We start from the raw sequence: 22,313 nt of genomic DNA, 5'->3' as shown, positions 1-22,313 counted from the left end.
GAGAATATCTATCATGAAACAACAAAGTATAAATATTAACATAATTACTATTGTTCATAATAAACTAGAACCTGCTGTTCCAATGAAAGGTTCTCCATGATTCTCAGAAAAGCTGTTTTTCCTCTAATTATACCCTGGAAAAAGGGTTTGAATGCATCTTCATCTTCTAAATAAATGTAGCATTCATGTCTGTGTTTTACAGTATTTAAAGCCCGATTTCTAAAGAGTAGAACAAATATTTTCTTCATGACAAAATTGTGAATTAGCATGAAGGATTAGCAACATGAACTCTTGAATGAGGTGAATTGCCTTTGGACTGCATCCATCATGCATGCTAAATTTTCTGAGCTAAGTCTGCAAAACAAAAGACATTTCTGAAACTTTCCTCTGTTCTGACTCAGGCCTAATGAAGTTTTCCTTTTCAGTCATTCTTCCACTATTATGACATCTGCTAGCCATTACGTTGTTAGCATAAGAATCCATATAGCCAAAGAAAATAGACGTTTGTGCCTCTTCATGGGGAAGTTTCATTTCCTGGTCACTCGCCACATTTTAAGCCAACCCTGAGGAATTCCTCGTGGAGCCTCCTGCTGCATTTTGTGGCTCTGCTCTGTGAAGTCATTTAATGGAAATAATAAAGGTGATTCCTGTAAGAGGTCTGTTTTTTTTTTTTATTGACTTTCTTTCCCAGCAGTGCTGTAAAGTAGAGGTCAAAATATGGTTGGCAATGAAACAACAGTTTCTCTTTCAAACTTCGACAGTTATTCTTTGACCCGATTTCCCCAAATACTGGTAGTTTCTGCAGGCAAGTCTGCACAGGTGTTAAATTATGCTTACAGCCAAGATTCCTTCCTTCCATCAGTTAATCACTTGTTTATTCTTTGAAAAACAAAAATGACAAAGTTCTATTGACTGAAGTTACTGTTTGAACAATAACAAAAAGTAAATATTCTTATATCTTTATATGTGCTACTTTACATCCGGGTGTTTCTCAGCGCTGGTCCTCAGGGCCCCCTGTCCTGCATATTTCAGGTGTTTCCGTTTGCCACACACCCACGTTTAATGAATGGATGATTAACAGGCTCCTGCAGAAAGTGTTGAGATGCCAGAGGATATGAATCAGGTGTGCTGAAGCAGAAACACAGTTTAAATATGAAGCATTGTGGGCCATGAAAACCAGAATTAAGAACCACTGCCAAATCTATTTAACAGTAAAGTAATCAACACCTAGTTGAAGTTTTTTATGCTTCTCAGCCAATAATTGAAGTAAATCCAATCAAATCCATTAAAATATGCATTTCACTGATTTTGACACATCTCTGTAAAACATATTTCTGAATCTTGTCCTAAGAAGAACAGCCGGAAATGACTCAGTCTTTTATAATGTTAATTGCCCTGCAGGAGGGTAATTCGTTACACAAATTCTTGCAATATGCAGTCTTCAGTTTCAATTTGAAGAAACCCTTTGAGTATTGCATCACAAACAAAAGGTGTCAGTATTGCTGGAACCTTTTCACATTTTGTTGCATACAACTGCAGACTTTTGGGAGGATTTTATTTAATAAATCATCCCATAGATGCACATTGTTGCAAAGTGGAAGGAAACGGATTCTTTGTAGAAACAACAGCTTTGCACATCTACTAACTGAAGTTCAAGCCCAAATACTTCTGCAATGTGTGTAAAGCTAAACTCCCATTGGATGGAGACAATCTGAGAGCAGCAATTTTCTTTTTGCTGCAGATTGACAATCGTATTGTACTTTGGGTTTTCCACAGAAATACACTTTGATCCATTGTGGTTCTGGTTGTGTCTTTAAAGTCTGATGGAAGGACAACCTCCACTCCAGTCTCTTGATGGTGTCTTTGTGCACCGACCACAGCCAGTTTCAGGACCCAACCAGAACCTCTCTGTGTAAATTACCTTGAGAAATAATGAGATTTGGTTATATATAAAAGCAGGCTTTAGTGCCAGAAATATTGCAATGTAAATAACAAAAGGTGTCGTATCATTATCAGCAATATGGCCCAGTGTATACTTGGTAACATATCGATACCAAAATATGCAGTATTGCACACCTCTTTAATAAAGCCATATGTCCTTCCTCTAAAGTCATATGCTGATTTGTGTTGGTGTGTAACATTACCTGTGGATAATACACTGGACATTAAAGTTTTGCAAAAGATCTGCAAAAGTTTGAGGGATATGCTGCTTTAACAAGATTCAAGCTACTTGAAACAAAGAATACATGAAAGGTCATTAAGTAAATTGAAATGGATGGTGCGATGGATGGTGCGAGTTAGAAACAAAAATGCAAAGCCAAAAAAGGCAGGTGACATATAAAAGGTTTTTTCATCACATAGACAGACATGGCATTTGTCTGCACAGATGCCATGTCTGTGCAGACGTGGCATCTGTGTCACGTCTGCACAGATGCTTGCCAGTCGTAGTGTCTGAAAGGACTTAAAGGAAATGAATACTGGTCTGAACCACTTTCAAAAACAGTTTTTCTTTGTGATTCATGGTGAGCAATGATCTTTCTTCTCTAAATGTTTTCCAGCTTTTGCAATGGTGCAAAAGTCCTAACTATAGCAATAAAATTAAATACAAAAAACATAAGAAATAGGATAAAATAGTTATTTTTAGATATTTAGATATTGATTACAGAAAAATGTAATCAAGGACAAAAGCATCGACTTACTGTCTCATTGATCCATCGGTCCAAATTTATACCAAAGCAAATGTGGAAGTTTAAGCTCTGATATTATCTCAGCCCAAGAAGAGGACATTTTTACAACAGAGTTTTAACAATTTAACATGAAACAAAAAAAATAGCACAAAGCATGACTGCAATGCGCCCTAATAGCTGCATGACACACAAAAAAGGAACAGCTGCAATTAAGGCTAAGAAACATCACAATGGTTTGTAATAACTCCAGTAACAGAAAACAGGTCCGCATGTCCTGAATTAGGTCTTGACTTACTGAAAATGTTCGGCTATGTTCAGTAACCAAATGGTCTTGCAAACTAGATTAAAATTAGTTTATTTTCTTGTTTGGCTTGTTGAGAATGAATCTCATTTAGAAAAGTTTTGCGGTCAGCATAACTGAGCATAACTAAAACTGCATAGAATAACTTGAACTTCAACTAACTTTGTACATGTTGTGTGGCACATAATTTTGGAAAGATAAATATTTTAAAGTTCAGAGAAACCTCATTAGAATCCACGCTAAGAAAATGTTCAGACATGGCGACCCAGGGTTCATATGGGGGGAAACGCATGCCACCCACATCTGCTGGCCTGTGTACTTGCAGAAAAAGCTGATAATATGTGGCCTTTGTTGAATCAGCATGATTCAACAAAGAAGTGACTCAGAGCTTTTGCAATGGACACCAGTTTATCAATTAACTTATCCTCTAGTTTTAGCTCCTTAGTTTCTCTACTAATTATATACTCTCTTCTTAATCTGGAGAGATTATAATTCCTAGCTTTTTCCTGTAGCTTCAGTGAGATGCTTCTCGTACAGTGAAAGGTCTAATTTCATTTTTGTTAGACAGAATCTTTAAATCCTTCTCTGACTCTCAAACTTAATCGGTTTTCTTTCTGAAGACCTCAGAAAGAAGGTGGTTCACTCTTACCTCACCAGTCAAAACAAATCAATTTAAACATCGAAGAGATTGTGAATATGAAGAGCAAAAGTCTTTCAAAGTCTTTCAAAATGCAGAGGTACCATCTTCTTATCATTCTAATGATAAGATGGTTCTTCTTATCATTAGATAAGAAGATGGTTCTTCTTATCATTAGATAAGAAGAACCAAACTTAAAATGGCATTCTAATGCCATTTTAAGTTTGAACTGAGTTTATTTTCTAAATTCAACAGAAAACATTAAAATGCATTTTCTTCAGATCTCAAGCTTCTTAGCATTGCTATCATATTCGTCAAATATCCATATAGGTTTTCATGGGGTTTCCTATTTTTCTCCTTTGTGTGTTGTGTGTGTGTGTCAGCTGCATCATCAACCTAAAATTAGGTTGTTATTTTGGATACTTTGGTATAAATGACAAAAAAATAAATGTAAACACGTTTTGAGCCTGGACACAGTAAGAAACATTAAAAAAACTCATCCTGGAAAGGTAGAAATTCAGTAAACATCAAAACCTTCTCCATTTTTGATCCAGAAAACTGGAAAACACTTTGGATTTTGTAGAACAAGCTCTGTTCTTCTTTTTGATTTGAAGTGCTCAAATAAAAAAAAAAACATTCACTCGCATATAGATCGTCTGAAAATTACAGATGTAATTTTCCTCTTTGTCATCTTCCAATTCATAATCTGCAGAGTTCCTGACATTGAGAAATAAGAGAAAGGCATATGAGACGGGGCGAGGTGGCACCCAGTCAGCAGGTGACTGTTCAAAGACGCCTTTACTTCGCCTTCATTGCTCTTGTGAGTGTTTCTGTTGCGTAACTGCATCATTCGTCTACGTACAGGAAGGAGGGAAAGGCCAGTCAGCTCTCACCCACATACATTTTTGTCCACTCTTTGTTTCAGTGTTGATAACCATTTGTGGATGTTAGTCACAGTTCTGCTATGTTAGTGTTTCCGTTTTTGAAGTGACGTTTCTCAGTTATTCATTCATGCATTCGTTCATTTGTTTATTTTCCAGGCTGGTTTTGTCCGGCTGAGTGGAGGGGTGAGCGAGTGGTGGTGTGAGTGGGTGTGTGGGGAGGCTTTTCCCAGTGTCTGGAAGCTTCTTCAGGACCACAGGGAGGAGCTGTAGGAGCATGGAGTAAATGGGAAGGGCTGCTGTAACAGCAAATTAACATAATAAAGAAAATATGTCAACTAAAGATTTACAGTTTTTACCAAGTTGTCTGAGAAACATATTATTGAATGGAGATTTATATCTATCACTGCTCCCAACAAAAGTAAAAAGTACATGCTTTCCATACATTTGTACAATTATCTGCTGTTCTTCCTCATTTTTAATAACATTTGCGCTATTATTGCATGTCTGTTTTTCTATACTAATATGTGATATGTAAATAGTCCAATGTGTCTATTTCTGTTACAGTTATGTACAGCGTAAGTATTAATCTTGTTTTTTTTATATATATCTTGTTCTTTTGTGAACCTTCATATTTGGTGCTGCTCTTACACCTGAATTTCCCAATAAGGGTTGTTCTATTCTATTCTATTCTATTCTATTCTATTCTATTCTATTCTATTCTATTCTATTCTATTCTATTCTATTATCTTTAGTCGCATTGATTATTGCAACAGTGTCTTCACAGGCCTGTCCAGCAAATCAATCAAACATCTGCAGTTGATCCAGAAGCTGCTGCTCGCGTTCTCACTAAAACCAGGAAGATAGAGACATAACACCAGTTTCAAAGTCCCTCCACTGGCTCCCTGTAGCTCAAAGAATAGATTTTAAAATACTGTTGTTAGTTTACAAATCACTGAACAGTTTAGCACCACAATACATCAAAACTCTTCTGTTGTTGTATCAACCTTCCAGACCTCTGAGGTCTTCTGGTTCTGGTCTGCTCTGCATCCCCAGAACCAGAACCAAAAGAGGAGAAGCAGCTTTCAGCATCTATGCACCAATAATTTGGAACAAACGTCCAGAAAACTGTAAAACAGCGGAAACCCTGACTTCCTTTAAAACTCAACTAAACCACACCTGTTTAGAATTGTATTTGAAATGTAACATGTAACAATGTATTGTCTATTATATGTTGCATAACTTTGTGTTTTTGTGTTTATGATGTAAAGCACTTTGAAATGCCTTGCTGCTGAAATGTGCTATACAAATAAAATTTGATTTGATTTGAGTTGATATTCTACGATCTAATTAATTAAGAAGTTTTTTGTGGAAAATGAACTTTCATGAATATCAGCTGGCACAAACAAAATGCTAGAGAAAAATATTGTTTTTTTTCTTCTTAAAGGTTTCATCTCTCTTACAACCACAGTATGCCTGATTTTAAAAAAGAATGATGTCAAAAAAGAATGATGTCATACTTCATCAGATATTCCTACTTCTTAAGTGTACAGAGTGATTACAAATGTCAAAGGATGATCCTTGGCTACAAAGCTTACTTTCAGAGTGAGTAATGATGTTACTACAAACAAGAAGCGCTTAAAAGCGGTTTGGGTCAGTTTAAACCAGCTGCAGGTTCATTCACAGATCATCTATTTGTGTTTTCAAACATCCACAACAAGCTGTGACAGCAATGGAAACTCCAGGAATTTTAATTTCTGAGAACTTCGAAGCCTCATACTTTGTAATTCACGTTTTGTCACGCCACACAAACTTCAAATTATTATAGCAGGAGGGTTGATGAAATATTAACATACAGTAGTAAATAGTGACTAAGTGATATGAACATTATATGTGCATAAAGGTTTTGTTTTTTCATCACTAAAAATCTGAACCGTACATAGTTGGGAGGCATTTAAATTCTCCTGCCCTGTGTCAACACTTTATAAAATTCATTCTGGCTGCAGGTACAGATCCAAATCTCTATGGGTGTGTCTTTAATCGTTTGCAAATCTTAAATGTTTGACTTTCGGTCTTCAGATTAGGTAGATAAAATCTGTGTGGCATACAGATTTGTCCCACATAGTTTGGGACAAAGAGAGGCATGTTGCAGCTGCCAACATGCCTCTCTTTTGCTCCAATCAATCATCTTCCAATCAACTGTTATGCTGCTCTGACCTTCATTATGCTTTTTCTCCAGTGATGCTCCCTAATAAACGTCTGACTTACACTGACACAACATTCCACAGACCTGGACTCTTTTAACGGATTTAATGACTTCTGAAAGCAGCTTACTGCGCTTTTTAAAATTAGTGCTAAAAGAATAAAAAATGCTAACATTTCAATAAAAAACATACATTACTTTACTTGCATTTCCCCAAAGAGTGCTACTTTCTGTTGATCTATCATAAATAAGTTAAGGGGATGTTAATACTTTTGCAACACTGTTTTTGATTATTTTGTTAATTTGTATAATTTGTATTTCCATTTGTTTTGAATCAAATTCTTGAAGAAATGTGAAAAGAAAGGATTTTATAGCAAACCACAGGAATGCATGTACAAGGATCACTGCACAGAGAATGGGTTAAAAAAACCATTTACTTTTAAAGATCATTTTAAAAGTTGGCAAGAAAGTTTTTCTCCTTGGAAACTCAACACAAAGGAAAATTGATGACTCAAGCCTGGAAACCAGTTATTGCAGAAAATCTGTGTGCTTCAACGGTCTCCACTCCTCTTCCGTTCTGGCTCCTGTTTCCACCTTTGTCCCACCGTGACTCATCCAGTGTAAACATATACAAACTCTGAGGTTTTCCAATGTTATCCCAAGAATTGTTGTCATCTTAAAGATGAATAATTGCTGCTTTTGCAATCACTGCCATTGCTCCGGACATAACATCAAACAGCCAGAAAATACAAAGGCTATAGTTGACCAAAGAAAAGTAGCACTGTCTCACACTCTAAGTTATACTGGTGACTTTACATTTGCACAAATTGCTCAGAATCACAATTTTTTTTTATTTGCTTCAATCAAATATTTAGAAGTGGATTCATGAAAACGATACTGATATTTTGCAGCGTGGGGACTGATTCCTGACTCTTTCCTGTCCAAATGATCCACAGATAAACTCTTCAAGTAAGCCCTCAGAGTTGTGTGTTTAAATGCAATCATGGTCAAGTAGGTGAAATGCAGACAATAAATATGTGGCTTTATGTCTGGTCACAAAATATACACTGTCTAAGACTATTAAAGAAGGTTTGCTTGTGGTAGTGTTATGTTGTGATTTACATCCATGTTTTTTTGTAGTTGACACTACTAAATCATTAAATAAATATGAATGTTTCTTCTGTTACAAGGTAAGTTTCTGGTGAATTACTTCTGTTTGTTACTTTTATGCTCACCATTGTTTGTCACCTTCAGGTGCCAGAATAGTAGTGTGGGACGGGCCGGTCCAGCACTTCCTCTTTAAATTGGTGTCACTGATTGCATCACTGGGTAGAACCAAATGGAAGATTTTCCTTTTGAATGACATTGTTTATTTTCTTAAATTGAACCTTCCGACTTGCCCTGTTTTAAATAACTTAGTTTGAAGACCATTTAGTTATGCAGATGAATTTGTAAATTAGCTTAATAATCTTATTCCGATTTCTTCGGTTAGATTTTGTTGCGTTGTTTGACCTGTTTTCTGGTAGTACAGATTAATGCAGTGCAGATGTGTTTCTAAGTAAGATTTTGGAAGTTTTATGTTAGAAAAACGGCAAAGAATAAAATCCACCAGGAGGAGCATTGAACAGATTTCTTACCACCTTTCTTGACGCTCTGACGACATCACACACTGACGCACAGACTTGTTTGATTATAGGAAGATTTATTTCAGACTCAGACATCTGAGTGGAGTTCAGTGAAACTGAATTGTTCCCCAAAGCACAATAATCATAGTGTATCTTTATAGCCTTACGGGCAGTGAACACACAGCTTCCCATTTTTGACATTTTTAACCAGCTCCTCCTATATAAAAACACTGCCTTTCCTGCAGACACAGAGTCTCTGATTGTCTGTGAACACTGTTGGCCATCCATAACCTTTCTTCTTAGTCACTCAGTGTAATCCTCTGTCATTGAAATCTCCTCCTGAGATATAATGAAAGCAAATGTGCTACAAGACACTACACAAATATTATTAGGAATATGTATGAATGCAGAAATGAGGATTAGAAGAACACGATCAATGAGATTAAGGAATTCAATAACAGGTTTCTACATATCGGAAAACAAAAGTAAAAGTAGAAACTAATGACTGATATACGCAGTAGATTCTGCACAATATGTGTTACAACATTCATATATTTGCTTCTGATATTCTTGATGTTTAAATAGAGGATGGATGGATGAATGGATGGATGGATGGATGGATGGATGGATGAATGGATGGATGGATGGAAAAATATTTTGGAAATATCTAAAAAAAAGAGATGCCTCAGAAAAAAAAAATTATAAAAAAATGTTGTTTTTTTGGCTCAGTCAGTGTCCCATGTCACACTCTTGGGTTCTTATCTGTTTACTTTTTATTCGTTCTTTTTTTTTTTAACTGAAATGATTCTGCTCATTTCCTGTCTACATGTGGGACATGTTCCTTTCAAATCATGACAAAGCAACCTTGCCTGGAAATTCTGTTATTCATCTGTTTACCAAAGTGGAAAAGTTTTTCTTCTTTTACTGCTGGATTTAGACAAAGTGCAGGGTCCCATTTGTGCGTCGCTAACACTAATGTTTAGAGATTGATTTGCAGCATGAGTCAGGCATTTGAACCTTAACAGGTTTAACATCTCAGGTTTTAACGTTGAATGTTCAGACTGTGACTCAGTGGAAGAGGAGACATATTGTGCACAATAAAGACACACTCACAAATTAAGTTGATAGAGGACTATAATGAACGAAGACAATAATTTGGAAACAAAAAAAATATATATCGGAAATGTCAAGCTGAAGATTTCCACTGAAATTCCACCAGATCTGAAGCAACATGAGATGAACAGTAGGGAGTATCACTGAACTGAGTGTCTGATTTGAGTAGATGGTGACAAAGGAGGAACCACAGTTAGAAAAACTGAACTGGTGTTAAAGGGGAAATTTATCTGCAAACAAGGAACTGCAGAATCTGGTTTACACAACTTTGCAGGAAATAAACACACCTAATGATAAACAGCAACACTGGTACAAGAAAACAGAGATAAGGTTTACACAAACCTAAAACATACCAAACTTCACTATCTCTCACCTTCACATCTTTAACACTTTGAGAAGTGAAAATGAAGGTTTTACGCCCTTAAATAAATAATAATAAAAAAAGATGTTCTAATCATATCAATCAGATTTCACTTTCCTCCACCTTGAACATCTGGTTTAAGGTGCATGCAGCAAAGCATGCACCTTAAAGCTGAGCAAAGCTGCGTCACTGCTTTGCTGCACGAGAGGTTTTGGAGAATGTAAGATAACGATGTGAAAATCATTAAACCACAACTTATTTGGGAAACTTATCTCGTGCTAGCCATGTTACGTCTCACCTTCCATCACGTCAAATAAAGAGGAATGAAGAAACTACCTGTAGGTTATTAATAATAGCACTGGCAACTAATTAAAAAGTTTTTTCTGTGAAAGTGTAATAATAGTTTCATAGCGTAAATCAGTGAGTGATGGAAACTCTGAATGTGGCATTCAAGTAAAGGAAATATATGCTGATCTTCATAAACTGAGAAATTACAGCCCTAGTGAGAGTAATAAAAAAACAACTGGAAAGGTAATACACAAGGGTGAACAGAGTAAAAATAATCCCCAAACTCTGTTATTAAGGTCCTGTTAAGGCAGTGACTGAAGCTGCACTTCACACCTTGTGAATAACTCCAAAACTTATGACTCCATAATTTATGCTTTTTTCTTCCTTCCACTAAATTTTCCATTACTAAGCATGTGAGCAGCCAATGTCTTTTGCCTTGTGGTATTGTGGAGAGTGACAACGCGTGTTTTCGCAATGATCATCAGTCTTCCTCATGATAACTTTGACCATGACTATGTCACAACTGCATGTTACTGTGTCATCAATTTTATAGGTTTCATGTTATATTTTAATTTCATAATAGAGGGAATTTTTTTATATATGTTCTCCATTATAAAATTAAGGATTGCTGGAATTAATTAACTTTTTGATCATATTATATTCTTTGAGATGTGGCTATATGGCAAATTAATGTATGTTAATTTTTTTTTTTTTTTTAGGCTCAAATAAAAAACAATTATTTGAGCCTGATAACTATATTTTTTTATATTTATAATATATTTTTAATTGAAATTCTCTACTTTTCAACATTAAGTCTTCACAAAAACTTAAAATTTTTGTCTGGCATTAAATTAAGTGAATTTCTTACAGAGTTTCAGCTGAAATGTGAGAGAAAATGGTGCTGAATGTCACCTTGTTTAACCCACATTCACAACATTGTTCATCAGCTGCTACGTGCAGAATCTCAACACCAATTAGATGTTGCTTTACTGAATGTTCTCCTCTGGGTGTTCTGTGAATGTCCTGCCAAATAATACCTCTGTCCTCCCTCTGATTCAGAGAGCTCTTTGATTGAGATTCATACTTCTTTTTATTTACCCAAATGAAATTAATTAAGAGTTTTCTGAAAATATTTTATCGCACAAACATGACAAGAGGAGTTCCTGTCTGGAATGAACCTTTCACAAAAAAAATTACACATTGAGGTTTTTATTTACTCCCCATTTTTACTCCCATGCAGTCGTTTTACAGCAACTAAAAAGGTAAATATTACATGGAAAAAATTGTGAAAGGCCTTTGACTGACACCTTAAATATGTCACTTAGACAGCCTATTACTAACATGGGAAAGGGACAAGATATCACTTTACAACTGTGTCTTGGTATTTATTAGTCACCATGTCTGATGAACAGACGAACTGATCAACACCGATACCAAAATGTGACTGATACCAAAATGTGACTGTTAAAATGTGACTGATAAGGTGTTAGTCCTTCTTTATGTCACATCATTTACAACATTTCATATTGTTGTTTTGAAAGGGTGTACCCAAGGATGCTATTGACCTTCTGCATGAAAAATGCTTCAGTTCAAGAGGTTCATTTGGAAATATTTTAGTTTGGGTCAAATATTTGTTTTGGGTCAAATATTTAATATGGGCTGTGTGAACAGAAGGTGTGTGGTTTATGGTCATAAACGAAGCATAACAAACACATTTTGTCAAAGCACACCGAAGGAGTCCTGGGTGAAGAGCCACTTTACCCATATCAGTATCTGAAACTGTGGCTATAATTTCACACAATAGGGGCAATTTAGAAGCAACAAATCCCTGATTCGGATACATCCCGACTATGAGAGAACATTGCAAACACAAACGATGTCACCTGTTTCAACACCTAGGTAATAAAAATCAGTGACACTCCTATGACTATTAAAGTTTCTCAAAAACTAAATCAGAGCCGTATCAGTTATTTAAGAGCAGAGTTGAGATTTGTAAAGTCAATAAATGGTCTTTGTACTGTGAAAAACACCAACACAACTGGTTTTAACCAACAATTGTGGTGTTGGTTTATTTTTTTAAATGCATACAAAGATGGGAAAACTTTATACTCTTAAGCAAGTGCTAGTTTTCCAAAGTTCTTTAAGAATAAATAATTACAGTCAAAATTGTTATTTAATCAAATCTATCTTAACTCTATTATTGGTATGCAGGAGGCAATGACTGGAAATTTTTTGTCTTCTTCCCATTAAAGCAACATTAATTAGTTACCAAAAAAACAACTTTTTCTGACGATTTCTAAATGTATTCTTATCAGTTTTACGTGCAGCTCAGACAGTGAAACCCGATAAACGGTATCCCTCCCAACATTTCTGACGCGCTGTTTTGTCTGTCGAGTCTAGTTTTCATAGATGGCCGTGTTTAATATATTAGGATGATGAGTTAGTCTGTCTGATTGATGAGCAATAATGTTGTTGACGTGACCAAGCGTCAACTTGTTGTGAGGCAATTTTACGAGTATTTCAGGTTTTTCTTTATCTCTTTAGCTTTCGTAATACAATTTGATCAAAAAAACAAATGTATTTCCTAGGTGATCTCTAACTCCACAAGCAGATTACATTTTGTAAGATGTTTTAGTGTTGATACTCTTAAAAACTTGAAGCATAATGTAAACACCGGACCTTTTCAACTATAGTCTGAATGTTTCATAAAAAACTTTACTTACTCTGTAAAGATGCTGGTAGACATGAAGCTAATGAACAGTTTTAAGGATGCTTGTTTTAACCAGCGGAGGATTCATTCAGACATGAGATAGAGATAAAAAAAATTAACACCTTCCAGACTTCCTTAGAATTAAGATGGAAAGTTTCTGGGAAGTGAAAGTAATCAAATATATTTCATTAATTCATCAGCAAGTTGGAACGCCTCTACACATGCCAAGGGCCTTTCAGACTGCTAGTATTAATTATGCAGATGTGTTCTTACACAAAGTCAAGCTGGAAAGACATCGGAAAGACTCTTATATTGCAGCTGTAGGCTGAAAGTGCGTCAATGACATAAAAAACAAAAATTGAGATTGAAATAATTTGAGTTTCATCTGAGAGTGAAAAAGAGTATTTACAGGTGGGAAATATTTATTGTGAGTATGGATACCATAAACATGGCAGAATCAAGCTGACTAGATCAAGAAAATGTGGTTGTTAGTGAAGAAGGGAGGAAGAGAGAACAGAGTGAACATGCTGAGAGGAATGACTGATGAAAATAAAACAACACAATGAAACAGAGATGTCACAATGTCACAGAGATCTGACTAAACATCTTTAACAAGATGTTACCCCTCACTACGCCAAAAAGACTAAATACAAATCCAAAGCTACAATACAGAAACACAAGGATGTAAAGACAAACCACAAAACTCAAAGTGCTTAAATCCTAAGAGCCAAAACACACCAATTACAGACTCTTCAAGTCTCAGTTCAAGACAGCATGATTAGAAACGATTGTACATGTACAGTTTGTTAAAAATGTTTCTCCGGAGAAAAACTCCTTGGGGAAAAAAACAATATGGCAGCTTGAATGAATCACACTTTGGCTCAAATTAGAGGCGATAGGCCATGAATGAAGAAAATCAAACAGAATATCATCAGTTTAACTAACTGTTAAACATAGTGGTGGAAGTGCTTAAGTTTGAACGCCTTTGGTTGCGAATGGGAGGCCATCAGCGGTATAGTTGAATCTTGTTCCCAAATTGGATCATACAAGCAATGAAGTAATGCTTTTGTTTGAGTTTAATGACAGACATCGACAATCATACAGAAACTGACTCTTATTTGTGCCAAAAGGTGAGTCCAAGGTGTTGAAAACTATAACAGACATCATTGGCGGTCATGTTTCCAATGTTATCAGACACTACCCAGACCCTGTGGCTGGAGTCAGTTAAAATAAAATATTACTGAAAACTGAATCTCTTTAATTTGTTTAATTTTAACTGATGGACATTAAATTTGTGACTGAAAAAACACAGAACTCCCTTGGCACCCAAGACCACTTTAAAATCCCTCATCCAACCATGCACCTGAAAAAGTTCTTCTATGTAATGTTTATCGTGTCTTATGCCAAGATATGTCCTACTAAGGTAATTTTGGTGTGAGAGCTGATGTTGAAATTGAACGTATTGCTCACTGCTTTGGTATTTTTTATGTGATTCTGAACTGTTGTCATCAAGTGTAACATCTGTATTGTAAATGAAAAAGTCTCTCACACCGAAAGTTGCCGAGTGATGAAGTGGAGACATTGGAATGAGGAAAAGAAAACTGTGTTTTGATGTTTGAATTATTTCAGTTTTCTATCATTTGTTTCTATTCTTGATACATATACCTCCTTGTTTTCTTTTTAATTTGGTAGAGTACGTTATTAACCTGATTCCCTTAAGATCATTATTGTCAGGAATCACAATAAAACATAGAAAAAAATAGTAATCAATTTTTAGATCTCTTCCTCCTTGGTACACAATGTCTTGTCGTTGGAGGGAATTTTTCTTTCTCTTGTTTTCTGAACTTCCTGAAGGAATCGCTTCTTGTTTTAGGTGTTTTCTGTAACAAAGACTTAATCTGTCTTTTTATCAACTGATATGAGACACTACTGTGCACTCACGTGTCCACAAACCACCTAGAATATTTATGGGTAAACTTATTGCTAATTACAAAATTTTGTCAATAACCATGGTAACATTTTAGTCATTTAAACAGGCGAAACCTAATAAAACATTAAAACTATTTGTTGGTAGTTTCTACTTAGCCTTGAATTCCCCCTCACCAGCCACAGGCTCTTTTCCTGTTATCATGACCTCAACAGTGTGTTTCTGGTTGAAGTATGACAGACGTGTTATTAGCCAGGATGTGTCAACCCTGAAGCAAAACCACCATCATTAAGAAAGAATGACATGGGGATGATCCCTGCAGCTACGGAGCAGCATTGTTGAGTCTTATACCAACACTGAAAATAAAACCCAAACAAGTCACATGATCAGTTTGCTTTTATTTGAGTTTGCTATATATATTGTTTTAAATTCTGCATTTTTTAAAAAATGCATAATTTTGTATAAGAAATAGAACTGATTTGTGTCAAACCTCACAATGACTTGAGACAGATTTTTCTAGATTTTTATGGTATTTTTAAAAAAATAGTTTTTACAGAAAGTGTGACTTATGTGTGTTTAAGTTTTCAGGGAATTTTTAAAGTTCTCACCTTCCCTTTTACATTTTGCGTGGAAATGTCTGTGATTAAGAAGGAAAATATACAGTACAGCAATGGAATAAATGTTGACCACATCATTGTTGCAGCTTAAATAGGATTTAGGAGGAAAGATCCTCAAACGGTGTTAACTCAATGTGCAAGCAGAAAACACATCAGCACTGACTTCAGAGAAGAAACTGTTGCTGCCTATAAACGCCAAGTCAAGTTTAAACTGATTTCTAATAGTTTTCACTTGATTGCTTAGGTTGGACGTGAGTTCTGAGGGACTTTTAGAAAAACTAATTTAACTCACGATAATTTAGAGCCACATTTCTTTTGTGCCTTTGCACCACTTTCCCGCTGACCTGCGCTGCACCACTTGCAAGGTGTCACGTAGTTCTGGTGATGATCCCACTCCCACTGTAAGTCTGGCTTCCGAGCAGTGAGAAGGACAAAAACCATGCTGAGCTGTCCTGATCATCTCCTGCACTCGGGCCCATGTTCTGTTCATCCTCATTAGATCCACACAAAGCAAGATGGGTCCCCTTGCTCGATCTCATCGAGCAGAATCTGAGCAGGCCAAACATTGACGTACAACCAAACAATAATAGCCACAGTCATGCTCTGGCATCAGACAGTGAGGAAATAACAACTAACTAATAATGCCCCCACACAATCAGGTCGTTTTCGTGCTGTGATAGGCCAAGTTCTTCCAACGGGATATCCCGAGCCAAACATTATGTGATGGAGAAGCAACTCTTTATGAGGATGAGCTGAGATGACAACTGATGCACATGACTTAATTAATACAATGTTCTTAATTCTGCATGTGGGTGTGTTTTCATTTGGATGTGGAAGCTGCTTCTTTTGTCAGAAATGCCATAGAAAACTTTCCATTGAGGTTAGAGAGGATGATGTCTGGCGTTGGCGAGCCGATTCACGACAGCATGCTGCCCGTCACGTCAGCATTTTTGTCACCGAGTTTGAATTGGACAAGGTCCTCTGGAAACTTCATCCTCCACTCACTTGCTGCACCTCTTCCAACAGAGGCTGGGTATAGTTTTCAGAATGGGCGGTATTTCTTATACATCAATTACAGGAAAGCCTTTTTCCCCCCAGAACCTTTTCCCAGAAAAGTTGAGCACTGAAAACCATAATAATGCTTCATTTTGTGTGTTAAGTTCCCCTATTTCTCTTTCATTACACACAATGTAAGGAAATACCGTCTTTAAAAATAAAGACTTTATGAAAAAAGCCAGTAAATCTCTGACAAAAAACATAAAAGTTTAAGAAAAATGTACTGAAGCCATCGGAACCATTTCAACTTGTTACTTATCTGTGCTGCCTTGGCATAAATCTCGTTGGGTCTGACAAGCATGTACATGTTTTATCTGTACTGTTGAGATGTGGAAGCTCTTGTAGCTGCACAAAAATGTGAGCGTAGGCTGAATAAATCCAGCACAGAGTCCTGGTTTATTAAAGCTCTCTCTATTCTCCTGCTAATAGACTTCAGGAGCAGAACAAGTACAAGACTGAAGTGGTGCAGCATTTACCAATAAAAAGGATCAGTCAGATAAAAAAACTGGCCTTGGTGTTTCTTTGGTTTTGTGCCATTTAAAGTTATACAACTCAGATTGATTACTGATAATAAATTCTTGTTCCCATTTTCATGAGAGCAGACAGGGTGTTTATGTATACATATATATAGAGAGTGTGTGAATGGCAACTTCACTTTTTGTAAAGTGTGAATGTCAGAGTTTTTGAAGCACAGCTGACTGAATATTTCATAACATGAAACCGGAACTTCATCTTCTTGTAACTGTTTGACCTCTTCTTGTATCTGTGAAATTAATTTCCGTGACAATATGTGATCTGGCAGCTAAAATTTAACTCAGCTTGATGATTTGAGACATGTAAATGAGAAATAAAAGCAAAAACAAAATAAAGCTGTAAGGTTGGACGTACGTTTTCAAAGTATTGCCGTTTGAAAAATGACCACAAGAGTCAGAATCCTGTTTTTTGTTCTGTGGACTGTAGCAATTAAAATGGGGACGATTACATGAGAATGTGTGATTTAAGAATGAAATGCATGTTGATCTTCAGATTTCAGGAAAAGGCTACGAAAAAAAAAAGATACATGCCTAAAATTTCACAGCCATAGCAAGAAATAAAAAGTTTAAAACAATTTAAAATGTAACAAGCAAGTGTGGTAAGGACTAAATCCAACTGGATGAATAATTTATTTTAAAGTTTGTTGCTTTTATCTTACAAGTGCAGCAATAATTTTGGATGGAGCTGTACTTGAGGCCCGAAAACAACATCAAGTTAGTTATGTAGAGAAATAATAAGCACAGAAACAAAGGGTGTGTTTTCTTGTTTTCATTGATAGGCTGAATAACACATTTAAACAATTGAGTTTTAGGCCTGGAGAGTTCTTGAAGTTTCAAGAATTTGAAAATGTGTGCTTTGAGTTTAAAGTAGACAGAAAGGAAGTCCAAAAATGATACCAATCTTGCCTGAGTTTATTCAGTTCAAAAAAGAACATATCATATAATGCTGTTTACAATCATATTACACAATTGACAACATTTCATTTGAAGATTTCTGCAGTTTAGAAATGTATACTGACATTCCAAGTTTTCTTTAAAAAAAAATAAATCTGTGAATTCGTAGAAAAAGTACAAATGCATATTGCATCAGACCTATGAATCAGTGAGTGTAATCATGTAGTCCAGTTTTAACATATGTGTGCAAAGTTACAGAAATTATCCTCATGAAACAATAGTAATGCAATGAATACGACTACAGCTGAGAGTCTAAAACTTCAAGTATTAGGTGTCAGTGAAGTTATTAATTATTTTTAAATTACAATAATAACTTAAGGCACTCAATAAATTAACACACAGGTAGAGAAATCTACAAATAAAAGGACAAATAAATAAAACACATATAAATACAAAATAAATATTAAATCACATCTTTTCTTTTAAACTCAGGATTTAGAGCTCAGAAGTCCTTTCTTTCAGAATGACTGTGGGGTTTGGGTTACTGCCGCGCGACTGCGACGTGCTCGAGTTGATGGTCATGGATCCGGTCTCTTTGATGTCAGGCACATTAAAGGACGCCACTGGACAGGGGCCTTGAACGTTGTTGCAAACTAGCCTCTGCAGGGAGGCGGTGTTGACGATGTCGAAGCCGACTGAGCCTCCAAAGGTGCTGGGCTTCCAGTACTCTGGCGAGCAAATGGGATTTCCCATCAGGCCTTTGAGGGAGAAAGGAGCCCCCATCTCCACCATCGTCTCCCCAAAAATGGCGTTCGGCCGGGGCTTCTCCACGAGCAGGCCGGGGTAGAGCTCCACAGCGTCAACGTCACCATACAGCTCCTCCAGTATGGCGGCCATTTCTTTTTCTCCTGCAGAGAAAAAGATAAACGGTTTTAGCTTGTGGTTCGATCTGGCTCGTCTCACTTGCACCACTTCCATCTTTCCTTTCTCTCCTCACATCTAACCTTTTCCTTAATAACCTCCTAATACCTCTTGGGGTAGTTTTCCAATCCCTCCCTGGAGCTGCTGGTCTCCCTTGTAAGTTTACATCTTTGCTCTTTGTATTGACAATCTGCTTACATTATGCCAGGATGTAATGAACATCTGCCTCTTACAGACATGGAAATAAACATTGAACCTCCCAAACAACTGGGTGCAAGTCCAAAAGCATGTCCTTAATAATACCTAAGCGCTGTCAAGGGCTGTGTTCAGTAGCTTTAGGTATGCTTTTCAAACTTGTTGACAATTAGACAAAGCAGCAAGAGTCTGGCATTACGTAGTAGAGTCGATAATAATCTCCTGGTAATCCTTTTGCGTCATCTGCTCCATCTACATGTATCAGTCTTTGTGAGTGGTGTTGAATTTGTCTCACCTGTCATGTCTTCAAACGAGGTGTAGGGCTGCATGGAGAATCTCTTCCTGTAGGCATTGAGGGATTGGTAGCGCATTTTTCTGCTGTTCTCAATGGACTTGATGGCGACGTACAAGATGGGTCCTGGAACGTTCCGCCCACCAGCGACCTGTAAAAGGGGAACAAAATTTTTACAGTCATGAAGCTTTAGAGCCATGTTGGGGTTAAAATGCAGCTGTTCCTGCAGATGCATTGAGAGTCCTTACCCGTCCTGCAATCTGCTTGCTAAATGAATCCACCAGGTTGTTGATGCCGTGCTCGGTCATCACAGTGGTGTTGAAGACAAACTCTTTGTAGCTGTAATCCCTCTCCTCAATGTGGAAGCTGTCAGGCATCAGAGGGTGCCAGTGGTAAAGAGTGTTGAACTCGGATGCGATGCGGTTTTGGTACTGGAAGCGTTTGCTGAAGAGCAGCTCTGGGTCAAACTTCAGCTTGAAGTGATATCCGCTCAGGTGCTGCACGTAGTCCTCAATCACAATCTTGATGGTCTCACCTGCAGAGATATAATATGTAATCAAATTTAGGCTATTTTTTCAGCTTAATTTGCATTTTGAAAAAAAAAAATTCCTCTTCCTACTGCAAAAAGGAAACTGACATTTCATTACTGCCAAGCCAAAAGACACTCCTGTGATTATGATCAATGGTGCTATTCAAGGAATACCAAAACTAAAACCACAGCTTCCTCTCCTTGAAACTATTATCAGTCATTCCGCATAAACGGCAACGTTACAGAAAATATCTTCAAAAACTTTTTGCAGAAGTCAAGATTTCTCACCAATGAGGATGAGCCGAGAGGTCTGAAAGAGTCTTTCGTCATCCCAGTCTGGGTGAACTTCCTTCAAAACGTCACACACCCGGTTGTGCTCACGGAGCCAGATGGTGGCGTACATCATGAGGCCTGGGACCAGACCAAACGCCTCGTGGCCAACAGCAAAGCGCTGGGAGTCTGAGACGTGTGGTGGGTAGTGCATTTCAACACCAACATCTTTAACCAGCGGAGGGTACACCTCTCCGTTTATCACCTGTAGCGTTACACAAGAAGGATGAGAAGGAAGTGTGAGACACAGATTTCCATTAGAAGCCTTTGTGTTAATGAAATGTGGCTCTCAGCTCTTACCTGATATTTAAGTTTTCCATCCTTGAAAAGCCTCAGTTTATGTTGCTTCTCCAGGTTGTCGCCATAAACGTGGCCGAGATCAACCTAAAAAAATTAAAAAATATATTTTCGGGTCATGATTTAATTTTTCTTACAAGTCATCTTGTTTAATAATCTATTATGAATCACATTTAAATACTCACCCCATGGCCTTTAGCCACCGTGAAAGCAGGTCCGTTCTTCATATCGGACTTGAAGAACTGGTGTGTGAAGTGTTGCGCAAAGAATGCAAACATCAAGCTGGTACCCTGCGGGTCCGGAATAAACCGTCTCCTCACCAAGAGCTTTTCTGCCAAAACCTTGACATCAGGTAGCTCCTTTTTACCTGAAAAAAACAACATAAGCATCAGCTTAAATCACAGCAGGAAGCTGGCTTGTGTTTATAATATGATTTCAGGGCAAATGCTCAAAAATGTGCTTTCTTTGTTGCATGCTGGGACAGGTTTGGGCTTGCTTTCATAAGGCTGTTTCCTCTCACCCAAGCAGAAAAACAAAAGGCTTTATTGTGATCTTCCACTGATGTAATAGAAACGGGATGCTCTTGTGCTTTAAATAAGAATCTAAGAAAACTGGTTCTCCTGAAGAAAGTGTACTCACCTACAACTCCCATAGGGGTTGGGCAGTCCGCCGGAACTGGAGGAAGGGAACGAGTATAGTAGGACAGGTTGGAATAAGCTTCCCAGCTTTTGTATCCGTAATCGGCATTGTAAGTAGGAGGACTGTCAACCATATGGGAGCGTGCTAGAATGAGAAAGGACATTTATTTATTTATTTATTCATTCATGTTACATAAACCTACTGCTTGTCTCTGCACAAATTATTTAATTTCTTCACTGAGTAAGAAGCAGAGGCTTACATGTCAAGACATATTTCATGATGGCATCTCTGAGAAATGAAATATTGTTGATGATGTTCCAGAAACCCTTGAAGTGGGTGAGGATGTAGTGCACCGTGTTGGGTGAAGGCTTCAGGGAAACTTTTATCCAGGTGAGGAACTCAGCTGCAGATGACAGAAATGGGGAAGATGAGTTAAAATGCCAACAACAGCTCCAGTGTAACGATTTGGTTTCTTTTCATACACTTACGTGTTGTGCAGTTTTGTCCATAAAAACCAGTGCGTGTGCAGTCGCATTCATAATTTTCTGAACCCATCGCTGTGCACACACCCCTGTTCTGGCATGGCTCTGCGCAGCAGGGGTTACCTACAGCTGGAGACATTTAGTAAGAATAAAGATCATTATCCTAGAAAGCGTTTCAAACATCACATCATTCAGACAGACTCGAGAATCTAACTTTAATCTAACACAAAAACAAAAAAACTTACTTCTAAAGTCATTTATCTAACTTAAAATTCATGCGGAATTAATTTTAAAGTTATTTTCTTACCTCCTTTCGATGAAGAAAAACTTACGCTAAGTAGTGAAGCGATAAATATCAGGAGATGCATTCTGATTTGTGCTCTATTCATTTTGCTCACAGATTTTCTTGTCTGCAAGAAGCGAACCGGATCAGCAGCGCTGATCCTGTTCGCATTTATACAGCAGCAGCAGGTCCTGCCCACTCTATGACTGACCTATTACCTATTAACGGAAGTCTAATTATGGACTTATGGAAAAAAAAAGAGAGACAACTTTACAGAACATTCAAATTTCATAAAAAAGATGTATTTTACTAAAACAGTGTTTGACATTATTCTATTGTTTATTAGCGTTTCTCTGTTATTTTCGCGAATTGAGACAGATAAAAATAAAAAGACAACGAATTGAAACAAAATGGCTATAGGTTGACTTTGAGAGAGTTTTTTTTGTTAAATTGTATAAATAAGTAATCATTCTTTTCCTCATCGCTTTTATAATGTGTTAGATTAAATAATT

At 37.0% G+C, this 22,313-nt stretch overlaps 1 protein-coding gene across 1 annotated transcript; it reads right to left on the bottom strand.

The window, feature by feature from the left end:
• Nucleotides 1–17,833: 17,833 nt before the first annotated feature.
• On the bottom strand, nucleotides 17,834–21,932 carry ptgs2b (prostaglandin-endoperoxide synthase 2b). Its single transcript, XM_055048636.1, has 10 exons — nucleotides 21,826–21,932; nucleotides 21,525–21,647; nucleotides 21,296–21,439; nucleotides 21,037–21,180; nucleotides 20,583–20,764; nucleotides 20,401–20,484; nucleotides 20,059–20,305; nucleotides 19,490–19,776; nucleotides 19,245–19,392; nucleotides 17,834–18,741 (listed from the first exon to the last, which is right to left on the bottom strand). Exons 1-10 carry the CDS (start codon nucleotides 21,905–21,907, stop codon nucleotides 18,329–18,331), a joined length of 1,854 nt encoding a protein of 617 aa, XP_054904611.1. The 5' UTR covers nucleotides 21,908–21,932; the 3' UTR covers nucleotides 17,834–18,328.
• Nucleotides 21,933–22,313: the final 381 nt, after the last annotated feature.

This window comes from Poeciliopsis prolifica, unplaced genomic scaffold, assembly GCF_027474105.1.
Source record: "Poeciliopsis prolifica strain line A6 unplaced genomic scaffold, Auburn_PproV2 SCAFFOLD002, whole genome shotgun sequence".
Classification (NCBI taxonomy): Eukaryota; Metazoa; Chordata; class Actinopteri; order Cyprinodontiformes; family Poeciliidae; genus Poeciliopsis; species Poeciliopsis prolifica.
The sequence above is the reverse complement of the archived record's forward strand: the minus strand, read 5'-3'. Positions and strand labels throughout refer to the sequence as shown.